Here is a 21,737-nt window from a genome sequence, read left to right as displayed (position 1 = left end):
TATAATTATCCTTTTTCCATATTAGAATGAAAAAAATATATATATTTAGCAGAAGGAAAAAACTATATAAATCATTCAATAGATAGCACTTTTCATAATGGAATTCAGTATTTCAGATTCCTTTTTTGAATATTTTGTGTTGTTGCTGAGTCTGATTTGATCACTTTATATATGTAGATATTCATGCATGAACTGACTGAACCGGTTAAGCATGGTTAGCATGCTGAGGGAATCCTCTAAAACAGACATATCTGATTGTTTACTGTTCATCTTGATGGAATAAATCAATATCTTCAATCAATGCGTGTGATCCGAATTTTTATGCAACTGAAGCAAGGCTGTTAAATGTCAGTGGTGTCTAATTTACTTTTATTTAAGGTCTTAGTCTGCAGCTATTTCTACCTGAACTGGTTCTTGAAATGTTTGTTGGTGTAACCTAATAGTCACGCTCATTCAGTCATATGAGATAATATTTTTGACTTCGATGTTCCCACATAAAAGGTGTTGTTTTGCTGTTTATGATTTTTTTTTTTTTTCTAGAATGCTGTAAGATAACGGGTTTAGTTGTGTGGGTGCACGTGTTTGATCTTCACCATCTTATCACAATGCAAATCTAGCCAGTGCCCCTATAGTGTTTCTATACCTGCCAGCTAAGGCCTTCAGGGCAACAGTGACCTCAAAAAGTTTCCCTGTATTATCTGCACCCACCCACGCACACACAAACACTGACAGCACTCCATCTGTCCGTATCTCTCAATGGGGATAAAGAATACCATGGGGGAGGCAGTGCTGGAGCTGCATTCTCCGCTTGCCTCCAGTTCTCCACTTATATGTGAAGGTGACTCAGAGAAGGCGCCTACGCATTCATCCAGCGGTTTAAACTCAATGACTCTCTGGGTAATTGTGGTATCTAAATACAGTAGAGATCAGAAGATGTTTAGTCACATGTGCCTTTAAATCAGGCCATAACATTTTTGGTAACGCTATATACAATAATGTCCAATTAGTTAATGCATTAACTAACAATAACTAACAATGCACTGTAAAAAATAACCGTAATTTTAACGGTTAAAAACTGTGAAAATGCTACAGTAAAAACCTGTTAAATGGTTAACGGTAAGTTCCCCTAATATATATGGTGAAAAACTGTAATAGACATTTCAGACAATTTACGGTGAAATACAGTTTTTGGAAGTGAAAATGAATCTAAAATTTACAGGGAAAAACTGTAAATTGACATTCCCAGAATTCCCTGCATTGCATTTCAAATTTTGTTTGAATTTGATGTTTTTTCTTTTAAATAACTATGTTTCTTCTTAGTTTTTTCTTATCAGTTATGTTTATTAGGGTCGTTTGTTACATCTAATGTTGTTAAATTAATGTTTATTGCAAATTTCAGTTTAATGAGTCTCACCATGATGATGTTTAATGTTTGTGTGAATGACACTGTGCACCTTATATTCTCATCACCACCTGCATTTGGTGGTTATCGGTGTATTTCAAAGGTACAAAACATATTTCAGTACTTCAATAGGTTGATATATTAACATTATATCAGTTGATGAAATTACGGTATTTGACTGTAAATTTAAGTTAAAACCGTAAAACCTAAAATGTTCTACAACTACAGCTGCCGTTTTTTTACAGTGTGAGCAATACATTTGGTTGTATTTATTATTCTTTGTTAACATTAGGACATAAAAATGTAACTGTTAATTAGCTCAGTTCCATTAAATAATACTAACAGAATTAATATTTTGATTTTAAAAATGTATTAGTAAATGTGCTAAATAAGTGCTTTAGAAGTCTTTTTAAAATACTTTGTAAAATCTTGTTAACTAATGTTAAAAATAAACCTAACTGTAAAGTGTCACTTTTTTTGTATTTTTGCATGTGTTAGTCCAGAGATCACCAATTTCCAAATCTGATCAGTTTACAAAAAAAGTAATTTATTTCTACAACCTTTTAAAAGTGAATTGGAAATGAATCACCCTTACTGCGTGAGTTTTTCCCCTCTTATCAAGTGTGTGCTTTATTTGAGCAGACTAATTAACAAATAAATTAGCTCTGAAATATGTTTTCATCCACCACATGTCTCCTGGGATTTATTTATTTTTTATTATTATTTATTTATTTATGAATTTTTGGCATATAATGTAGAGCAAAAAGTTTCATAACACCTATTCTCCATAAACACACAAATGAATTTGTATTCACATTTTTCAATTTATAAGCCATTAAGAAATGTGTTCTTTGTTTTAAAACAGGAAATTTTGTCTGAAAATCTCTAGACAATGCACAAGGATGGATGGATTAGCAAGAACTTTCCTCAAAGTGAGGCACCGAACAAAGGGACATTGTCTCATTGTAAATCTTTGGTGAGTGGGACACCATGCAGAGTCCTCCATCACCACGTCAAAGAGGAGGAGGGAGTCAGTGGAAGACGTTCTCATAAGAGAATATATCAGCTCCTTAGCATTTCAGCTTCCACGCCCCGCGTTATCCCCACCGCGCTCCCCCAGTGCCCGCCTTTGTTCGTATCACAACAATCCCTGAACAGATGGTGCTCTGCTTGGGAATCGAGTGACAGCCACCGGCTAGCAACCAATCGCCTGCTCGGGAATCAGCTGACTCGCCCGGACAGCGCCAGGTGCTGTCATCATATTTTCCTTGGCGACGCAGCACGGGCTCCACAGTAACACGGAGACACGGCGGATGGGAGCCAGTCAGCGGATTCCCGTTGCAAGGATCCATGCAAAACCTGACCATGCGCTTGGCGAAGGTTGCACATTAAGTGGATGTAACGAAACGATGCCGCTGTAAAGCAGTTCATTATACGGAACTTACGAGCGACGAGATGGTATTTGTTATCTGTGGATTTTCTTTCAGTGCTCTTTCGCAAGGACATAGACACTGTATCTAGATACTGTAAGTGCATGAAGCAGTCAGCGCGGAGGGAGGACTTCAATGCCATTCGGAACGTGTAGACTGGCAATGCAAAGAGGTAGGCTCAGATAGATTTTGAAGCATCCATATATTGTTCTCTTTATGCACGAGCATCTGTGCATGTTAAACCAGAACCACGGGCAACTAAACGGGGTTTCTTAGTGCAATAATAATAATTAAAAAATAAATAAATAAATAAAAAACCGGAGCTACTTGCAAAACCTTTGTCTGTCAGAATAAGCTGTGGTTTTAAAGTTAGTCACCCCAAAATGTATTTCCTTCTTGTAAACTGAAAATAGATGGTATCTATGTTGCTTTTTTAGGCTTCTCTTCTATGGATTAGATGTATGGCAAGCCGTTTTACCATTTATTCCTTTAACTACTGTCTCTTTTCATATTGATACTTGTTTATAAATAATACTTATTTATAAATAATTCTATAATAAACCATGTTTTAGTTTTTTAAATTATTATGAATAAATTCAGTAGTGTACGGTTATCTTTTTCAGTTCCACAAGCAACTATTAAATACAAGAAGGCTACTTATTCATTATAAGCTATAAACTTTCCCAAAAGTTAATTAATTCCTAATAGGAATATTAGGAAGAGTCCATATATAGTATTAAGTAACAAAGTTTTGCAAACTGGTACCAACAATGGATTATTTACTTTTTACTGAATTGCGTTTTGTGGTGATATGTGTTTCTTTGTAACTTCGTCCTTGGTAGAAGAGATATTGTATCTCAAAGGGACCTTCCTGGTTAAATAAGTAAATAAAAAATACTGTTTGGATAGCTGACTAGTAGCAAAGGAATAAGTACTAGTATGTAGAGAATAAATGATGTGATTGGCTACTAGTCAACGTTGGATAACTTACTAGTAATTAGAACAAGAAATGCAGTTCTAAAAATATAAGAATAAGTAGTATTGTTATAAAAAATAGTTTTAAGGAATAATGTTGAAATGGCCTGCCATATGGCGTGATTTACTGCATTTAATAGCAAGGACGCATCGGCTGTTGCGCTTGAGATGTTCAAGGGCAAAACGTGTGTGATTTTTCATAATTTATGGTTTGTTTATGAGTTCACACAATCTATGTTGTATTTCTCAGAACAATAGCCTGGTATAAGATTATGCTACACCGTATGTGTGTGTATAAGGAGTAAGCAGAATGTGATGGGAATGGTAAACGGGTGACTTTTTAAAGCTTTATATCAAACGTGAATGCATGCAACAATAAAACAGCATGCGTAAAGCATTTGGTTGCGTCTTGTTTGGCGTATCAGTTTTACTTCTATTTCTACTTGATTATGCCGTTTGCATTATTTAAATTCTTCACAGCCACTGGTTTGTTATATTTAGCCTCATAAGAGTGATTTTACACTGTAATTGTGGCGGAAATTGATCCCAAACTTTGATCAGATCCCGTTATTGCTGGCTTACCGCAGGCGCGCGCATGGGGTCTGGTTGGCGATGCAAAAATGTGATTTGCATCTCAATGTCCAGACACTCCAGCAGATGTTTCGTTGCTTACTCATTCGAAGTAAGACGCCACAACTTCCCTAGGAAAGACAATAAACACGGGAAGACGTCTTTTAGTCAGGGAAGGATGTATAATGAGGTTTGAGGAGGGGGTTTGTATTGTCCCTGGGGACGCCACCCCTTGTTGCAGCTGTTGCGTCTGTTGCAGAAGTTGTTTTCTTACATTTGAAGAGAAGCGTCCTCATGAGAAACAACAACGTAAAGAAAATGTCGGGCGTATGTTGATGAAGACAATAGCCTGCAGGTGGTTACATCTTTAAAAGGTCGTTGGAAAAAGGTAACATTTTTTTTCTCCCAGTGGATTTTAGGGATTGTATGGCTCTTATCCTATACATTGTTTAATAGAAATGTTCATTCATAATACCGGTATATAACGATAACATTTTGCAAAAGAAATATGAACATATATAGTTACAGTCAGTGTAATAAAAACTGTTCTGTCAACATTATTTTTATTGATTTTTTTTTTTTTTTTACAATAATATAACTCTTGTAGTGGAACTGTAAGAGGCCTGTTCATTTGGAATGTTAATTAATGTAATTTGAAATTTATTGGAAGTAACAGTGGCCAGTGGTATAGTGGTGAAAAGAATAAGTCTGTCTTTTGTGTTGGTCACAGAGATAAAGAGTGGAATAGACCAAGCAGCTGTTTGACTAATTCTGCAACCGTAATTTGGTTAAGAAATCACTGTGGCAAAAGATCTGTTTGGACAGTAGATGAACGAGAAAAAAAGACTTCTCACTGCTCTCATAAATGCATGCATTTTAATAGTTATTTTTTCTAAATTCATGAATCACCAAATTTAATTAATTTAATGAACATAATGCATTTTTAAAATAGTTATGCATTTAGATATTTAGTTTAAACAGCATTTGTAATATACAGATATTCATTTTAAGCTTATAAGAAACTAACTTGCAGTTTCAAGGATGCAGCATTTTTAACCAAATGTGACCCTGGACGACAAAACCAGTCTTAAGTCGCTGGGGTATATTTGTAGCAATAGCCAAAAATACATTGTATGGGTCAAAATTATCAATTTTTCTTTTATGCCAAAAATCATTAGGATATTAAGTAAAGATCATGTTCCATGAAGATATTTTGTAAATTTCTTACAGTAAATGTATCAGAACTTAATTTTTGATTATTTTGATTCATTTGGACAACTTTAAAGGCGTTTTTTCTCAATATTTTATTTTTTTTGCACCCTCAGATTCCAGATTTTCAAATAGTTGTATCTCGGCCAAATATTGTCCGATCCTAACAAACCATACATCAGCGGAAAGCTTATTTATTCAGCGTTCAGATGATGTATAAATCTCAATTTCGAAAAATTGACACTTAAGACTGGTTTTGTCATCCAAGGGTAACAAATGAATAACTTTTTTGAATATATATTAGGATAAATCTCACAGCATGCATGGTCTTTTATGAAAGATTAAACTTGATGTTCACATGCAATGATTCTGAATGCTATTTGAAGATTTTGAGCGTTTTAGATATTACGAATTCTTGTAATCCACTCAGTGATGTTTATAAGTGCAAATGGCTTGAAACACACGGTGCTGAAAAGAATTGAAATGGGAGCTTTGGGGCTTCCCGTGCATTTACTTCTCAGCACTCATCTTTGTGCAGTGACACAGAGGACTCCATTTGATCGGCAATCAATGTTTTTATGCCATTCGCAATAGTCCCCATCTCTACAGCACTCTACCGCCCATGCCATTACCCCACAGTTCAACCCTGGGCAAAGCTATGATTCACCATGCAATTAATAATACCCCTCAGATTAAGAATTGGCAAGCGTAGACGGTCTTGAATGTTGGATGTGAAAAGATCTGCTCTCTTGGCCCTTTGCAAAGCCTTTTTGATCCAAGAATAAAATTAATTACCGTTAATTTCTCACTCACTTTCTGTAAAGGTTTTTAGGAAGTGAGCCCCTTGAGGAGATTAGCAGAGAAAAGAGTTAGAGACAAGATGGTCATTTTTGGAGATGACGTTGTAAGCATTTTAGCAGGCCTTTTGGGTTTCTCCACTTGTTTATTTGGACTTTAGTATTGTATGCTGGGAATGTATTTCCAGTGTTTCCTCTGCCTTCGCAGAAAGCTGTGTGCATATAGAGGGTTAGAAAAGCAAATACGGTTTCCTGGAAATGTATTTTCAGGATATTTTAAGCCCTGTAGGCTGTGAGAAACGCAATCAGCCCTGTTCATATCTGTAGCAACAACAGTTTTTTTCTGTTGCTATTCATAAGTGGCTTGATGAATCACTGAATCAAATCACGAACAACAAATGATGTGTTCCGATGTTTGTGTGGATCCTTGCCATTAGCTCGGGCTTGCGTACCAATCCAAATACCCTTATTTTTTATACGAGCATAAACCCATTAGTGTTGTTGGTAGTTGTTAAAATATTGATTTTCTGTGAGATTTAAAAAGTGCACTTTACTGTGCTCAAGTTGCTTATTTAGGAGATAGTTTTAGTGCATCTTCTTTGCCTAAATACCTTTAGAGTTTATTTTTTACAGCCATTTTGGAAGTTTCATTGACAGACTTGTATGTTTGTCATCACTTAAGTTCACTTAATATTTAGGGCATCGAAACAAAGAGCTACTCAGGATCACACTCAAATCTCGGTTTAGCTCTTAGTGTACACTTCAAATAAGCTTGCAGGCTTCAAGTGTACATTTTCCTCAAACTTGAAATAATACCCTGTCAGACACTAGCAGTACTGTGACCCATAGCTCAGATGTGTCTTCAAAACAGAAGTCTTCACTCTCTGCAGAGAACAGATCTGCATCTGTCGGTGATCTGAAATGGCAGGTGTTTCAAATAGGCTCCCATTGAATTTCACAGCTGTCATTTGTTATCTAAGACTAGCGGAAGTTCAGGATGACGGGCTGGGCAACAGGAAGCAAGCTGGTTGCAGAAGTTCACCTAATGAGGTTGGAATGACATAAATAACCCTTAATTTGGATTCAGATCCTGTTTGCTTATAAAGATGGAATATTTATGAGGATCATCAGGGTGTCCTATTTGTGTGGTCCTTAGGCAAATGGTACTGTGAGAAATATGTTTGTTTTGTTACATCATATTTCTTCCATTCATAATTGCAGCTTATGCCGTTTTTCCAAAATACCGCTATTGAAAAGTGAAAAGAGAGTAATTCTCTGTTTGTACCTTCTAATGAGGTTTTCATTTTAGCCATCATATTATAAATAACTTACATGTCCTAATTTATGAGGCCATATACTTTAAAGAAAAAATGTAAAGCTTCTGACTAATTTTTAGGCTTATTTGAACCCTAAAAGACTCTGCATCAACATTAGTTTTGTTTAGTAACTTTGTTTCCAAATGATCAATGGAATGCTCACGAAAAGAATTAATAAAACTGAAGTAATGTCTCTGAACTACAGAAAAACAACTAGGCCTTAATCGAAAAACAGAGCTGGAATTGTGGCTTAATTTTAAGCCCCAGTATACAGTCTTAAATTAAATTGTGATCTCTGGATTACTTTATCCTACTTACTGGAAAGGTTTTGGCCTCCACTTTGGTAAATACTGCTATTAAGTGCTGAATCTCAGATTGACCTCAATATTGGTAAAAATGAAATATAATTCATGTGAAAATGGGGTGCATTTGATTTTAAATTTTACTGATTTTAAACAATGGAAAATACCACAACCATAGTGAGTTGCAGCTTATATGGACCAAAAAAACAGTAATAATCATCAATTTTTTGAAATCGGGATTTATACATCATCTGAAAGCTGAATTAAATAAGCTTTCCATCGATGTATGGTTTGTTAGGATAGGACAATATTTGGTCGACATACGACTATTTGAAAATATGGAATCTGAGCGTGCAAAAAATCTTAGCAATGCATATTACTAATCAAAAATTATGTTTTTATATATTTATGGTAGGTAATTATCACAAAATATATTTATGGAACATGATCTTTACTTAATATCCTAATGATTTTTGGCATAAAAGAAAAATCGAACATTTTGACCCAGTATTGTTGGCTATTGCTACAAATATACCTCTGCTACTTATGACTGGTTTTGTGCTCCAGGGTCACATATATATATATATATATATATATATATATATATATCACATATACTGTATTACACATATATATCACATATATTATAAACAGTTTACACAAGAGTGAAAATTCTGTCATCTTTACCCACCCCAATAATGAAAATCAGTGGGATCCAGTGTTGTTTTGGACCCAGTTGACTTTCCTTGTCTCAAAGACAAATCATTATTGAATAAATCTTCTGTTGTAATACAGAAAAAAAGTCATACAGGTTAGGTGGATTAAAATGATGACAGAATTTTAATTTTAGGTGAGCTATCCCTTTAAGACATAAAACAAATTGAGTATCATGGAAAGCATGGATCATGCTCTGGTAAAAATCAGTTAATTAGTTGCTATTCCTGGAAAATGATGGAACACTTTAGTTTAGTCCTTCTATTTTCTTTCATCTCATTCATTCATCTGCCTCTCTTAAAATTTACAGATAAGTTTAATCTTTCATCTTAATTACCTTATTAAGATATTTCACATGTCATTGTGTGACATACTGTATTACAACCTAGATAATTAGATGATGTATATTTTCATTGTGTCATTTTTCTTGTTCAAACCTGTAAGATAAATGGACTGAAAACGTTAAATGTTAAAATAGTGAATTGCCAAAGTCACCCCTTCAATTAGTTTATTGATTTGGCTTCCGTCTTCACTAGTTTAGTGCCATTTTCAGTGTGAGGTGTCATTCGTGTATCGCATTACGAAATACTTAAAGGATGGTGCTGATAACTCTGATAACACAGGCCGGGTCCCATCTGTGTACTGCACTCTTTTATGAGAATTGCTGATACTGGCAGTTACAGTCAGCTCTCATTCTAAATTGTCCTGATGCTCCTTTGGCCACAGGGGGGAGATCAGGCCTCTTATTGATTTCCACTCTCACATTAAAGGACTCATTTACACCAGCTGTACCATGTTTCCTCCATTCATTTTCTTGGGAGTATGAGACATAAAATTGTTCAAGCTGTCCAAGCTTGTATTTGTTGGTGGATTCAACTTCACCAGAGACTCCGAGGCTCTGAAGTGAACATATTTCTGAAGTTGGCATATGTAATCTCAGATTTTTTTCAGATCTTGGGTCTTTAAATATTATGTTTTCAGGAGGAGTGTAGTTCAGTTGTTTTGAATCTTGCCGTTAAGAAACATTAACAAGGCTGAGCAACTTTTGTGGAGGAGTATCTGTTCTTAATGTAGGTGGTATTTGGCAAGGACTAAATCCCTTTGGCTTGCTGTTTGTGTGATTGAGTCAGCATTAGCACCATATGGGATAGCAGATGCCCCGTTCACTGCTCTGTCAAAGACACAATAACATGCCACCTTTTTGTGCCTTTTGCTTGCGATGGATGCTTAATATGCTCGGGTATTTCATTCCAAACTTCAAAAGCCCTTCTAGTGTTAAATTATCCTCCGTAATCTAGGACAACACATATTTCCTACTGAGTATGCAGAATCAAGTCAAGCTTACCTGATTTGATGTGACTGATTTGTCATGGTTCACATTTGCGCAATATCTTATTTTTATGTATTTTGTTTTACATAATTGCTGCAAAGAGAGGTAATACTGTAGTTATTTAAGATGGAAAACCATTTTGAATCAGGGTATGGTAATATCTTGACAGGAAAGACTATGAATAAATGTACAGAGTCATTTCTGCACCTCACTAATGTTCAGTCTTGTTTACAATAGCATTTGTTTGATCACCTGAGGAATAATATTTCCTTCCTTTCCTTGGTCACCATTTCTTTCATCTTTGATCCACCTCTTCATTCATGCATGTCAGATTGCAGTAAACAAAAGCCTGTGTCTCTGGTTTTCACATTATCTTTATATTTGTACACAGGTTTATGGTATTTGGAACAAAAATATTCGCCTACTTCTGTGAAGTTTTATATTTCTTCTATATAATGCTTAGCTCATTTAGTCATTTTTTTATGTGGTTAATCTAGATATATATGCTTAAAACTCGTTTATAGTTTAACGTTTATAGTGGTAAACAAGTAAAATATGTTTTTTCATAATGAAAAAAATGTGGGAAAAAAATGTGTCAATGCAAGTACATTTATCTTGTTTTTGGACATGCATTTTACCTGGAAAATACTTAAGAATTTTCTTTTTTCAGTGCAATTTTTGCTTTATCCATGTGTAGAAACATTGTTTCTGTTGTTTGAATCCATTTTTCTGCTTTCAACTCATATCTGTTACATGTTTGTTAGAACATAATTTTTCATGTAAAGGAATTTTTCCATTGATTATTGTAACAGGCTTTTCTCTGTTTGTTTTTTTTTCTAGGCCAACTCTCCAGTCCAAGATTCATGCTGTGAGGAAGTTTCAAACCTATATTAGCCCACGGGAACTACACTCTTTTAAATCTTTCGGAAGCTCTTTGACTCCACTGTTCAAGCTTTCAGAGGGATAAAAGGGCTATTCTGCAACACTTCTATTGAATGAGAATCTCACCTCACCATCTTTTTGGCGCTATAGGAATTCCAGCTCAGATCTGAGAGAATAAACACTTACAGTCAGAATGGCAAGTGGGACTTTCTTTTTTGTTGTGCAGGGCCAGATTTGTTTCTTCCTGCTTCTGGCTTTACTTGGCCTCTCTTCAGTTCAGAGTACAGAATGTCCGCAGCTTTGTGTGTGCGAGATCCGGCCTTGGTTCACACCCCAGTCCACCTACAGAGAAGCAACTACTGTTGATTGCAATGACCTTCACCTTACACGCATCCCTGGGAACCTGTCCGCTGACACGCAGGTGTTGCTTCTGCAAAGTAACTACATTGCCAGAACTAGTGAGGAACTGGAACAGTTACTGAATCTCACAGAACTCGACCTGTCCCAGAACAACTTCAGTAACATCCGGGATATCGGCCTGACCAACATGTCGCAACTCACAACGCTTCACTTGGAGGAAAACCAAATAGTCGAGATGCCTGACTTCAGCTTGCAAGACCTTACCAATCTACAGGAGCTGTACATTAATCACAATCAGATCAGCTCCATTGCACCCAATGCCTTCGCCGGATTGCGTAACCTTCTGAGACTCCACCTGAACTCCAACAGGCTCAAGGCCATTGACAGTCGTTGGTTTGAATCAACCCCCAACCTGGAGATCCTGATGATTGGGGAAAATCCTGTGGTCGGCATCCTGGATTTGAACTTCAAACCTCTTACCAACTTAAGAAGCCTGGTCCTGGCAGGAATGGATCTCACTGATATCCCAGGCAATGCGTTTGTTGGACTAGACAACCTGGAGAGTCTCTCCTTCTATGATAATAAACTAGTCCGGGTGCCACAAACTGCTCTGCAGAAGCTTCCAAACCTGAAATTTCTGGATTTGAACAAGAATCCAATACATAAAATTCAAGAGGGCGACTTCAAGAACATGCTAAGGCTGAAAGAACTTGGTATTAACAACATGGGAGAACTTGTGTCCATTGATCGCTTTGCCCTGGATAACCTCCCAGAGTTGACTAAACTCGAAGCCACCAACAACCCCAAGTTTTCCTACGTGAGCCGTTTAGCATTCCGTGACTTGCCATCACTAGAGAGTCTAATGCTCAATAACAATGCTTTAAACTCTCTCTACCAAGCAACGGCGGAGTCCCTGCCCAACCTGAGGGAGATCAGTATCCACAGCAACCCGCTGCGCTGCGACTGTGTAATTCAATGGATGAGCTCGAACAAGACAACCATTCGATTTATGGAGCCTCTTTCCATGTTCTGCGCCATGCCACTTGAGGTTAGAGGTCAGCGTGTGAGAGACGTACTTTCTCGTGAATCTTCAGCCCAGTGTCTGCCAATGATCTCTCATGACACATTCCCCAATCACCTCAATCTAGACATCGGGATGACTGTAGACCTTGACTGTCGTGCTATGGCTGAACCTGAACCGGAAATATACTGGGTGACCCCATCTGGTAACAAAGTCATGATGGATACCATATCCGATAAATACCAACTCAACAGTGCAGGAACTCTGCGCATATCCCACATTCAGGTGGACGACTCTGGCCACTACACCTGTGTGGCTCAGAATACAGAAGGAGCGGACACTCGAGTGACCGCCATTCGAGTCAACGGGACTCTTCTGGATAGCACCCAGCTCATGAAGATCTACGTGAAACACACAGAGTCCCACTCAATTTTAGTATCCTGGAAAGTGAATTCCAATGTCATGACGTCCAATCTGAAGTGGTCTTCAGCCACCATGAAAATCGACAACCCTCACATCACTTATACGGCTAAAGTTCCTGTAGATGTTCACGAGTACAACCTCACGCATCTTCAGCCGGCCACTGAGTATGAGGTCTGTCTCTCGGTCTCCAATATCCACCAGCAGACCCAGAAATCATGCGTCAACGTCACGACCAAGCACGCTACGTTTGCGGTGGAGATCTCTGAGCAAGGCACCAGTACGGCTCTGGCGGCAGTCATGGGCACAATACTGGCCATCATCAGCCTGGGCTCAATCACGTTATACATTGCAAAGAGATGGAAGAGGAAGAACTACCATCACTCCTTAAAGAAGTACATGCAGAAAACCTCCTCCATCCCCCTAAACGAACTCTATCCTCCCCTCATTAACTTATGGGAGGCAGACAGCGAAAAGGACAAGGACGGTTCTTCAGACACTAAGCCGACGCAGGTGGACACAACAAGAAGTTATTACATGTGGTGAAGCTTACCAGACATTTTTTCTTCTTTAGAGCACAAAGACACATCTTTGCTTATTTGTGCGTAAAAAAGACATGGATTTCCTTTTTTCTGCTTTGCTTTACTGCAAGCAACTATTCAGACTGACTTTTTCGTAGAGTGTATTGCCTTTTCCTCTTCTTTGACTTTCAATATGGCAGCTTTGTTTAGCTTCCGAGACATGTTAGTAGCTGTGCTTTTTCTTTTTGTTCATTATATTTTGATAGCACAGCATAGATATTGTCAAGGATTGACTTTGGGTCGATTGATGCTGTAGCACTATATCTGATCTGATATTGATATGTCTTTGGCAGTATTCATAGAGAATGCATTGTTTCTTTCTCTCTTTCGTAAGACAGTTTAACTGTTGTGCACTGAAATATATTAACAAATTTGTCTTTGGACTCCAGTGTAAGCTGACAAGGTGAGTTTAGACTTGATACACTGTCTATTGAAAAACGTTAGCAATTGTTCTGTAATGTTGTATCAACTATAATTTGAACATTTTGGATTTTCTCAAAAGTAATTTTTGATTTAGAAGTTAACTTTGCAGACTAAAGAATTGTAAACCAGCAATAGAAATGTGAATGTTAAATAATTAGTTAGTAGAAAAATGCTTTTTTAAATTACTCAGATTCTTCTTTTTTTTTAATTGGGTAGAATCTGTTAATCACTTAATTTTGTTGTAATTTACACATGCAAAATATGTTGCATATTACAGCGGAAACAAAAATAAAATACAATTTTGTTCAGATATTTTTTATACAATGATTTTCAAGTCGAGTGTCATTATTCTAATTTCCTGTTCTATCTTTCATTCCTATTCTATCTCCCCCTATTCCCCCTTCTTTTTAAGTAAACGAGTGACTCATTTTGGTCTTGATGTTAAAGATCTTAAGATGTTACAAAACCTTAATAGCAATAAAGCGATAAGGTCAAGGAATGCAATTACAAAAAATATGATTAAAGTTATTGCCACCAAGTTCTTGCAAGGACAAATTACGGGATGTTTATTTTATCGCAGGGTGTGTGTGTGTGATCATTTTTGTTAATAAAAAATAATTAATTTATTGGTATTTTATGTAAAATTTCTCTGGCCACATGTTGCAGTATACAGACAGAAAATCATAGAAGAAAAGAGTAAATGAACCAAAACCAAAGAAGGTTGTGATTAGGGGTAATGTGGATAATTAACCAGTCTCCATTGGCACATGCAGCCCAGAGTGTTCAGCTTGGCTTTAATCAGCCAAATGCTAGGTCTCTTGCTAATATCAAACATTCACAGGCATCACTATCTGAATTACCTAAGGAGAGTCATAAATCCAAAGAATTCCCCAAAACAACATTAAAGGGGTATGAGCCCCTGAACCATCGCTCATGTCTGCAGTTTGATTGTCTCTTTGACATACAGTACCCCTCCAATGGGAAATTATGACTTCACCCATTAATTTTAATATCTGTCTTTGTCAGAGAATCCTCCTATTGGTTTGTATTATGCAACTTGCATCTCATGTCAAGATAATAGTAAATTGTTCTTGAATGTTTGCATCATATTTGCTCAGATCAGCTCATAGCTAAAATGTCTTTTTTTTCATATACAGAAGTCTAAGAAGACATGATATTGACATTTCTGATCTGAAAAATGTGAAAATGACTGGAATTAAAATGAAAAATTGTCTTAGATAAGACTGAATATGTCTTAGAAAGCGAATGTTTGTATGTAGAAAGTGAAAGTCAGGACAAAAAATAAATAAATCACAAATCTGGCCTACAGACTAGAAACTGATGCAATAAGTTTTATGTACATAAGTGTAAGTGAACCTAACTTATTTTTAAAATTATTATTTACTTATCACACTGTAAAAAGTGATGTTGACTTAACTTAAAAAAAATTGAGGAAACGGGTTGCCTTAAAATGATTAAGTAAATAATAATTTAAAAAGAAAATGTTGACAATTCACTTAACTTATTTCTTTAAAATTATTATTTACTTAATAATTTTATTATTTACTTAATAATTTTAAGGCAACGGGTTTCCTCACACTGTAAAAAGCGATAAGTTAACTTACCGTATTGACCCGAATATAAGACAATGTTTTTTTTCTTGGAAATACATCTGAAAAAACGCGGTCGTCTTATATTCGGGGTCTAGACTTTGACATGTCAATAATACACCCACAACAATAGGTGGCGCCAAAAACGCACAAAACGAGTGTGCCATGAAATATGTAATGTAATGTGTGCTGTAAAGATCGCGAGTGAAAACAAAAGAAAAAGAAAAGCTTACAGCGGCAGAGTCGTGACTGTCATGTTAGCCTGATGGGAACAAACTTCCTCTGTAAGTGATTTTAAAACATAAGACAGTACCCAGATTTGAAGACTACAATAAGATTTCACTTCTACTGTGATAAAATTGTGGTAGGCTACAATGTGATGGATAGACTAAATGTTATATAATTCAGATGGGCTACCTGTTATTTTTATAGTAGCCTATATCAAAAAGTGTATATTTTTCAATGTCGTTGTTGGTACATTTTACCAGTAGGGCCCATTTACCATACTTTCAAAACTAAAATTAAAATAGGAAAAATATGCAATATTAAAATAATTTAAGAAAAAATGTGTTTTACAGAGAGAGAGAAAAACAATCAAACAAGATTTGGTTTTCAAAAAGCCTTTTTCCAAAAGGTACATCTGGAAAAAGGGGGGTCATCTTATAATCAGGGTCATCTTATATTCGGGTCAATACAGTAACTTAAAAAAACTGAGGAAACCCGTTGCCTTAAAATGATTAAGTAAATAATATATATATTTTTTAATTTAAGTGAACTTGACAATTCACTTAACTTATTTTTTTAAAATTATAATTTACTTAAAAATTTTAAGGCAACAGGTTTCCTCAATTTTTTTTAAGTTAAGTCAACTTATCACTTTTTACTAATGAATATAATTATGTGAATGGGAAATATCATTTTTTATCTTTATTCTCTGACTGAGAAGGCATTTTCTGGAAATATCTTATATCAGTGAAATAAGAGTCTCATCTTTGGTGTCAAGGATCCTTACAGGAACCAATTTTACTACGATATTGTATCATATTCAAGCACAAATTAACTCTCTATACAAAACACTATCACTGTAAAAAGTGATAAGTTGACTTAACTTAAAAAACCCGTTGCCTTAACATGATTAAGTAAATAATAATAATAAAAAAAAAAGTTAAGTGAATTGTCAAGTTCACTTAACTGTCTTTTTTTATTATTATTTTAAGGCAACAAGTTTCCTCAATTTTTTTAAGTTAAGTCAACATCACTTTTTACAGTGAGGTTGATAGAATACCTTATTTCACTGGTCTCTGGAAAAGGCTTCTTGATTCTGGTTGTTCACTCGTGGCATCCAGCAATAGTATTTCCTAATATTCATCATCTAAATTTGCCTAAAGAAAACCCTCTTGCAGGCAAAAAACTGAAACCGGCTCTAGTTGTCGTCTCTTGTATCGCTCTGCAGACTCGCTCACTCTTGTTTCATGCAAATGCTACTGGCACCATATTGTGTCAGTTATCGACTGTAGTGAAACTGACCTCATCTGACTTCCATATTAGTATTAGCCTACTGTAATTTTATTGTAGTGCTCATCTTTTTTCAAGGACAATTGTTTTGTACACACTGTAATACACCTTTTTTCTTAGTGAAAACTTTAAGATAATATACAGGTAAAATAATTTCTACTCATCAATGTTAAATGTTCACATATTTATTATTGAGTAGTTATGCAATAAGCTGAATGATGTACAGTCAGCTGGTCATTATCCCAGATGCTTGGATGCATTTACCAATAATTAAGGAAAAACACGAAATGAATCAGTCAAATAATTCAACTGCCAGGTATAGAAGAAAGAGACTATACCACTCTTACAGTTTATCATAATTTCTTTATGACCAAAGAAACTTTTATCAGCAATTACCAGTTCATTTCATTTCAGAGAGAAAATTACGTCTTTCTAATGAAGCAATTTTGCCTCTTCAGGGACCTAACCTATACCACTTTCATGGGCCAAGACTGAAAGATTTGCTAGAGACTCAGTACGTTGAGCCAGGTGAAAAGGACTCGGAGGAATAATTAAGAATCACCCACACATAGAGCTAAGGATTTGCCAAAGAATTAAACTCGAGGAGGTTCCTCCTTGGGCTGTTCAGGTATTTAATTGGTTTCTGTCAGCTACCCCTGACTTCATGCCAAGTGCTCTGGTCTCATACTGACAGGATGTAATGCAATGCAATAGACTCAGAACCCCCAAAAAAAACAAAACAAAACAAAAACAGAATCATTAGAGAAAGCAATATTGGCTAAAGTGTGATACAAAATCATATAAAATTGATATATGACAAATTTTATTTTATTTATGTATTAATGAGAATTCGTTTGCAGGTCTTTTTTTGGTTTGCTTTCAGAAGTTGTTTGGTTTGTACCACAATCAGGAGAGTTGCAGCAGTAATAGGCCTTCGAGTACTGTAAAAATATATTTTTAGAAGATGTAAATTAAACCAAGATTATTGGAGTACGTTTTACAAGAACATTCTACTTGAGTCTTTTTACTTAAAAATGTTAGTTTTCATTTCGTTGTAATAATTTGTGAAATTTCCTAGCAATTTAGTAAAACCTACACCATAAGTGTTAACTCATAGGCTTTGCAATCATGTGCACTATCATCAGGTCTAGACAGAAAACCTCTAATTGACAGGTCATCCAGACTGCTGCTCCTCAGTGTTGACAAAAGGGGAAGATGTTTGTGATACAGCTGAGGCTGTGAAATCACCCCAGGGAATCCCTTATTGATCTGACACAACTGCATTGATTTTGTTTTTAAAAGGCCAGTTTGAAGAGACACAAGTGGAGCATTATTTCAGCTGAATCCTGAATATTAGCAGACAGTTTTCAGGATACCACTTTTGGTTTAGTACAAATTCTTCAGTTTACTATCTCCTCTGTGTTGATAATAATCAATGTATACTTTTATAATATCATATAACATCTAATTATGATGATTATATCATGGGCATGGCATTATGAATGAGTTGTGCGTATAAAATGCATTGAATCTGCACTTGCATCATGCTAATAGCCGTAGAGATAGGTCATCGCAGTCACAGCTGTTGGTTAAGGAGCATAAGAGATGGTTCGCTGGAGCTGGAATAAATTAAATGACCTTTCATGCTCTTCCAACAAGATTTTTCCATTAGGACATCTCCATTTATTGTACCCAGCCTGCTGTCTGGTGGGATCTCTTAAGTAAATTGGCTCATAAATGAAGATATCTATTTGCTTGAGGTGGATCTACCAGCAAGTGTTCTTGATCTGTTGACCGTAGATTATTTCCACTGTTTTAAGATTCTAAAAGATTAGAATGGAATCCAGTTATAAGGTGGAAGGATGTAATCTTATTTTGTAAATATTAAAAGTGTCCATCCTGCAATGGATGGTGTTGACATTTGAAAGGGTTGTGTAGGAAAAAATACTAGAAATGTTGCTGAATGTCATGGATTCTTCTTGCAGAGTTCAATCTTGATCTTATGGTCTTTAGAAGGTGTGGGTCTGGGTCCTCTTTCTTTGTTCTTTTATAAAGCCTTTAAATTCTATTTTTTTCAAATGTATAACCAGTATGCATGCTTTTCATTTGCTAAAATTAGATTTTGTTTATAATTCGTTTTTTCTTTAGAAAATGTACAAAAGGTGTTCTGAAAAAGATCAAATTTAAAATAAAATAAAGTGTTAAATAGAAAGCAGGGCCATTAAAGAACCATTTTTGGTTCCCCAAAGAATCATTCCATGGACAGCTCTAAACAGAACTATTTTATCTTATTTTATTTCATTAATTTATTATATAATTTTATTTTTTCCCGCATTTAAAATTCTGAAACGAATAATGAAAATTTGCTGAAAATGTACTCTTTTCTCTTCACTAGACATTAGCTGATGCACTGGAGTCACATGGATTGCTTGTGGATTATTGGGATGTTTTTATCAGCTGTTTGGAATCTCATTCTGATGGCACCCATTCACTTCATTACAGAAAATCCATTAGTGATGTATTGCTACATTTCTCCAAATTTCTTCCTATTATCAAACACGTCTAATGGCCTGACGGTAAACTCTAGAAAATATTCATTTTTGTGTGAGTTATTCCAACTAGTCACTGAAAGTATTTAATTGAATTGTCTGAAGCAGATTTTAATCAGATTATCAGATCAGCATTAAAAGACCAGTATGGCTGCAGTTGCTCTTTACAGTCAATCTTTATTCTGCAGATGTGCTGAAATTCAGTCTGCAGGAATCTGCTGTATGTCCCCTCCCGGCGGTCTTGTTTCTGCGGCAACCCGCCATTTCTCTACCTGCCAAAACTGGCAGTGGCGTCTGTGAGATGCCTCCAGGCACTCAGACAGAAATATCACTGACAAGGTCAACTCCCTGCAGGCAAAGAGCTGCAAAAAACACCTTGTAGCCTCTCAGAGGTGTAAAAAAAAAAAAGTCTTCAGTGTGAAGCGACTGAATATTGATGGCAAATTAACCATGATAGCATCTGCCGTAATCCTTTCTGCATGCATCCGAAGAGGAATCTGGCATGTACAGCAACGTTTTATACTGTCAACAGAGTATAACAGAGTTTTGAGCCTATAGTGGAATTTAAATGCAACTTCCAGAAAAATGCATCATGTTGTATTTTTTTAGACTACATGTGGAAAAATGCTGGACTTTCTGAAGGTGTTGCAGACTATTCTTGTACCACCATATCCCACAGTGTCTCCACACTAGATCTGTCAGTTCCATAAAAGTTGGTAATCAACACCCAATAATCACCTAAGAATATAGATGGAATTTTAAAAAATATATACATTTCTCAAGTAGGCAACTGTTGAAATCACATTACTGAAAACATGTTTCTTCCGATAAGGCAGTCGTTATGCACAACCTGAAGTTAGTTATTAAAGATACTGTTTAGGAAATGCAAGAACTATGGGTTGACCCAGGTCAAATTAAAGCCGAGTGGAGCTTTAGTGACCTCCCTTGTGCCATGGATCACAGTAAGTAAAAAACATTGCTCATCAAACTAGCCCATAGCCGCCACCTCTAGCTGTGAGAAATTAATCAAAATTTAATCTCCCCTCACAGTGTGTGGGAAGCCAAGCCTCTGTGCGTTGCCTGACATCTTCAATTTGGCTTACGAAAATAAAAAATACTCTTGAAAGCAGCCCTGAATCCACTTTAGACCCTTACTGAAACTGGTCATTTGGGTAAAAATGTTGTTGCATTGTGAAACTGAAGCATAATGATCATTGCAAGAATGTTTTGTCTGATAATATACTTTGTTTCACACAGCTTATTTGTTTAAATTATCTCAAGCAATGCCCTCAAAATGACTAGCTTTTTAAATAGAATCTGTTTTTTCCCCCCCAAACGATGAAACTGTCCTACTTTGAAAAAAGGCTTGTTTACCAAGCCAATCACCCACACGGTCGCAGCAGCCATTTTTAGACCTCAATTAATCTTTTTTGGAGGGCTTCTGAGTGGGGAGAAATAGTGCACTTTCAATTCCCTTTTAAGTTTACAGGTACCGCAGCTCTTGCATTGTAAACACTTTAAATGGGTTATTAGCATTAAGTGCCATAAAGATAAATAGTAAGTGGTTTCATTTTGTGGCCTATTAAACAGATGGGGGCATGTATGTCTCTTTGCTGAACAAAGACATATTGTTCATAATAAAGCATAGAAGTTGCACTCTCAATTTGCATAAAATAGTGAGATGTCCTGCAGAATGCGAATCTTTAAGAAACTACTTTATATTTTAAAGATGGTAATGTATTATGTTCATTAAAAGCTGTGTGTCCTGTCTGCTTAGGCACTTGTTCACATTTATATCTACAAATTATCTTAATTTAAGCTCATTTTAGGGCATGAAAGTAAGTAGAATTGTTTATTTTTGTAAATTTAAGTTTTTTTTGCTTTCTCAGAAGCTGTCTGTCCTTTGATTTCGCTTTTTTATGAGAGCTTTATTTTGAGCATCAGTGTTGTATAAGGGTCAAGAGCTTTCTGTTTTTGTTGTTTGTTTAACATCTTTTTTGAAAGACAGACTGAGAATGGAGACAGTGACAGAGAGATGGAGTGAGGGACTTCTCTAACCCATGTGTCAACATAACCTCTGCTACGATGAAAGGGTGAGGATGAAAGGGTGGGTTTGGTATTACTCAACAGCGGACACTAACTGCGAGAGTTTCATCTTTACAGAGTGATGTTTATTCTGTTGCAGTGGGACTTCGCACTCATACTGTGGACCTCCATGACTCCCTGCAGAGTGCACCTGTCCTTCTCTCTCTGTCTTTCTGTCTCATGACAGTCCATCTGTGCTTTGTACCTAACAATGCCCTTTAGTTGTGAGTATATTCACACAGCACA

The 21,737-nt window shown here is 36.1% G+C and overlaps 1 protein-coding gene across 2 annotated transcripts; it reads left to right on the top strand.

Moving 5' to 3' along the window:
• Positions 1-2,367: 2,367 nt before the first annotated feature.
• lrrn1 (leucine rich repeat neuronal 1) lies at positions 2,368-14,040 on the top strand. Of its 2 annotated transcripts, none has more exons than XM_058777865.1 (2): positions 2,368-3,004; positions 10,886-14,040. In XM_058777865.1, exon 2 carries the CDS (start codon positions 11,121-11,123, stop codon positions 13,272-13,274), a length of 2,154 nt encoding a protein of 717 aa, XP_058633848.1. In that variant the 5' UTR covers positions 2,368-3,004; positions 10,886-11,120; the 3' UTR covers positions 13,275-14,040. The 2 variants fall into 2 exon arrangements, with proteins under 2 accessions (XP_058633848.1, XP_058633849.1); XM_058777866.1 differs by lacking the exon at positions 2,368-3,004 and adding an exon at positions 3,673-4,765.
• Positions 14,041-21,737: the final 7,697 nt, after the last annotated feature.

The sequence above is a fragment of the Onychostoma macrolepis genome, chromosome 06 (genome assembly GCF_012432095.1).
Source record: "Onychostoma macrolepis isolate SWU-2019 chromosome 06, ASM1243209v1, whole genome shotgun sequence".
In the NCBI taxonomy this organism is placed as follows: Eukaryota; Metazoa; Chordata; class Actinopteri; order Cypriniformes; family Cyprinidae; genus Onychostoma; species Onychostoma macrolepis.
Note: the sequence above shows the minus strand (reverse complement) of the source record. Positions and strands in the feature narration are given on the sequence as shown.

Bases quoted from the DNA above. Each gene is read 5' to 3' on its own strand.
- lrrn1 (XM_058777865.1), top strand. From the start codon at position 11,121: ATGGCAAGTGGGACTTTCTTTTTTGTTGTGCAGGGCCAGATTTGTTTC.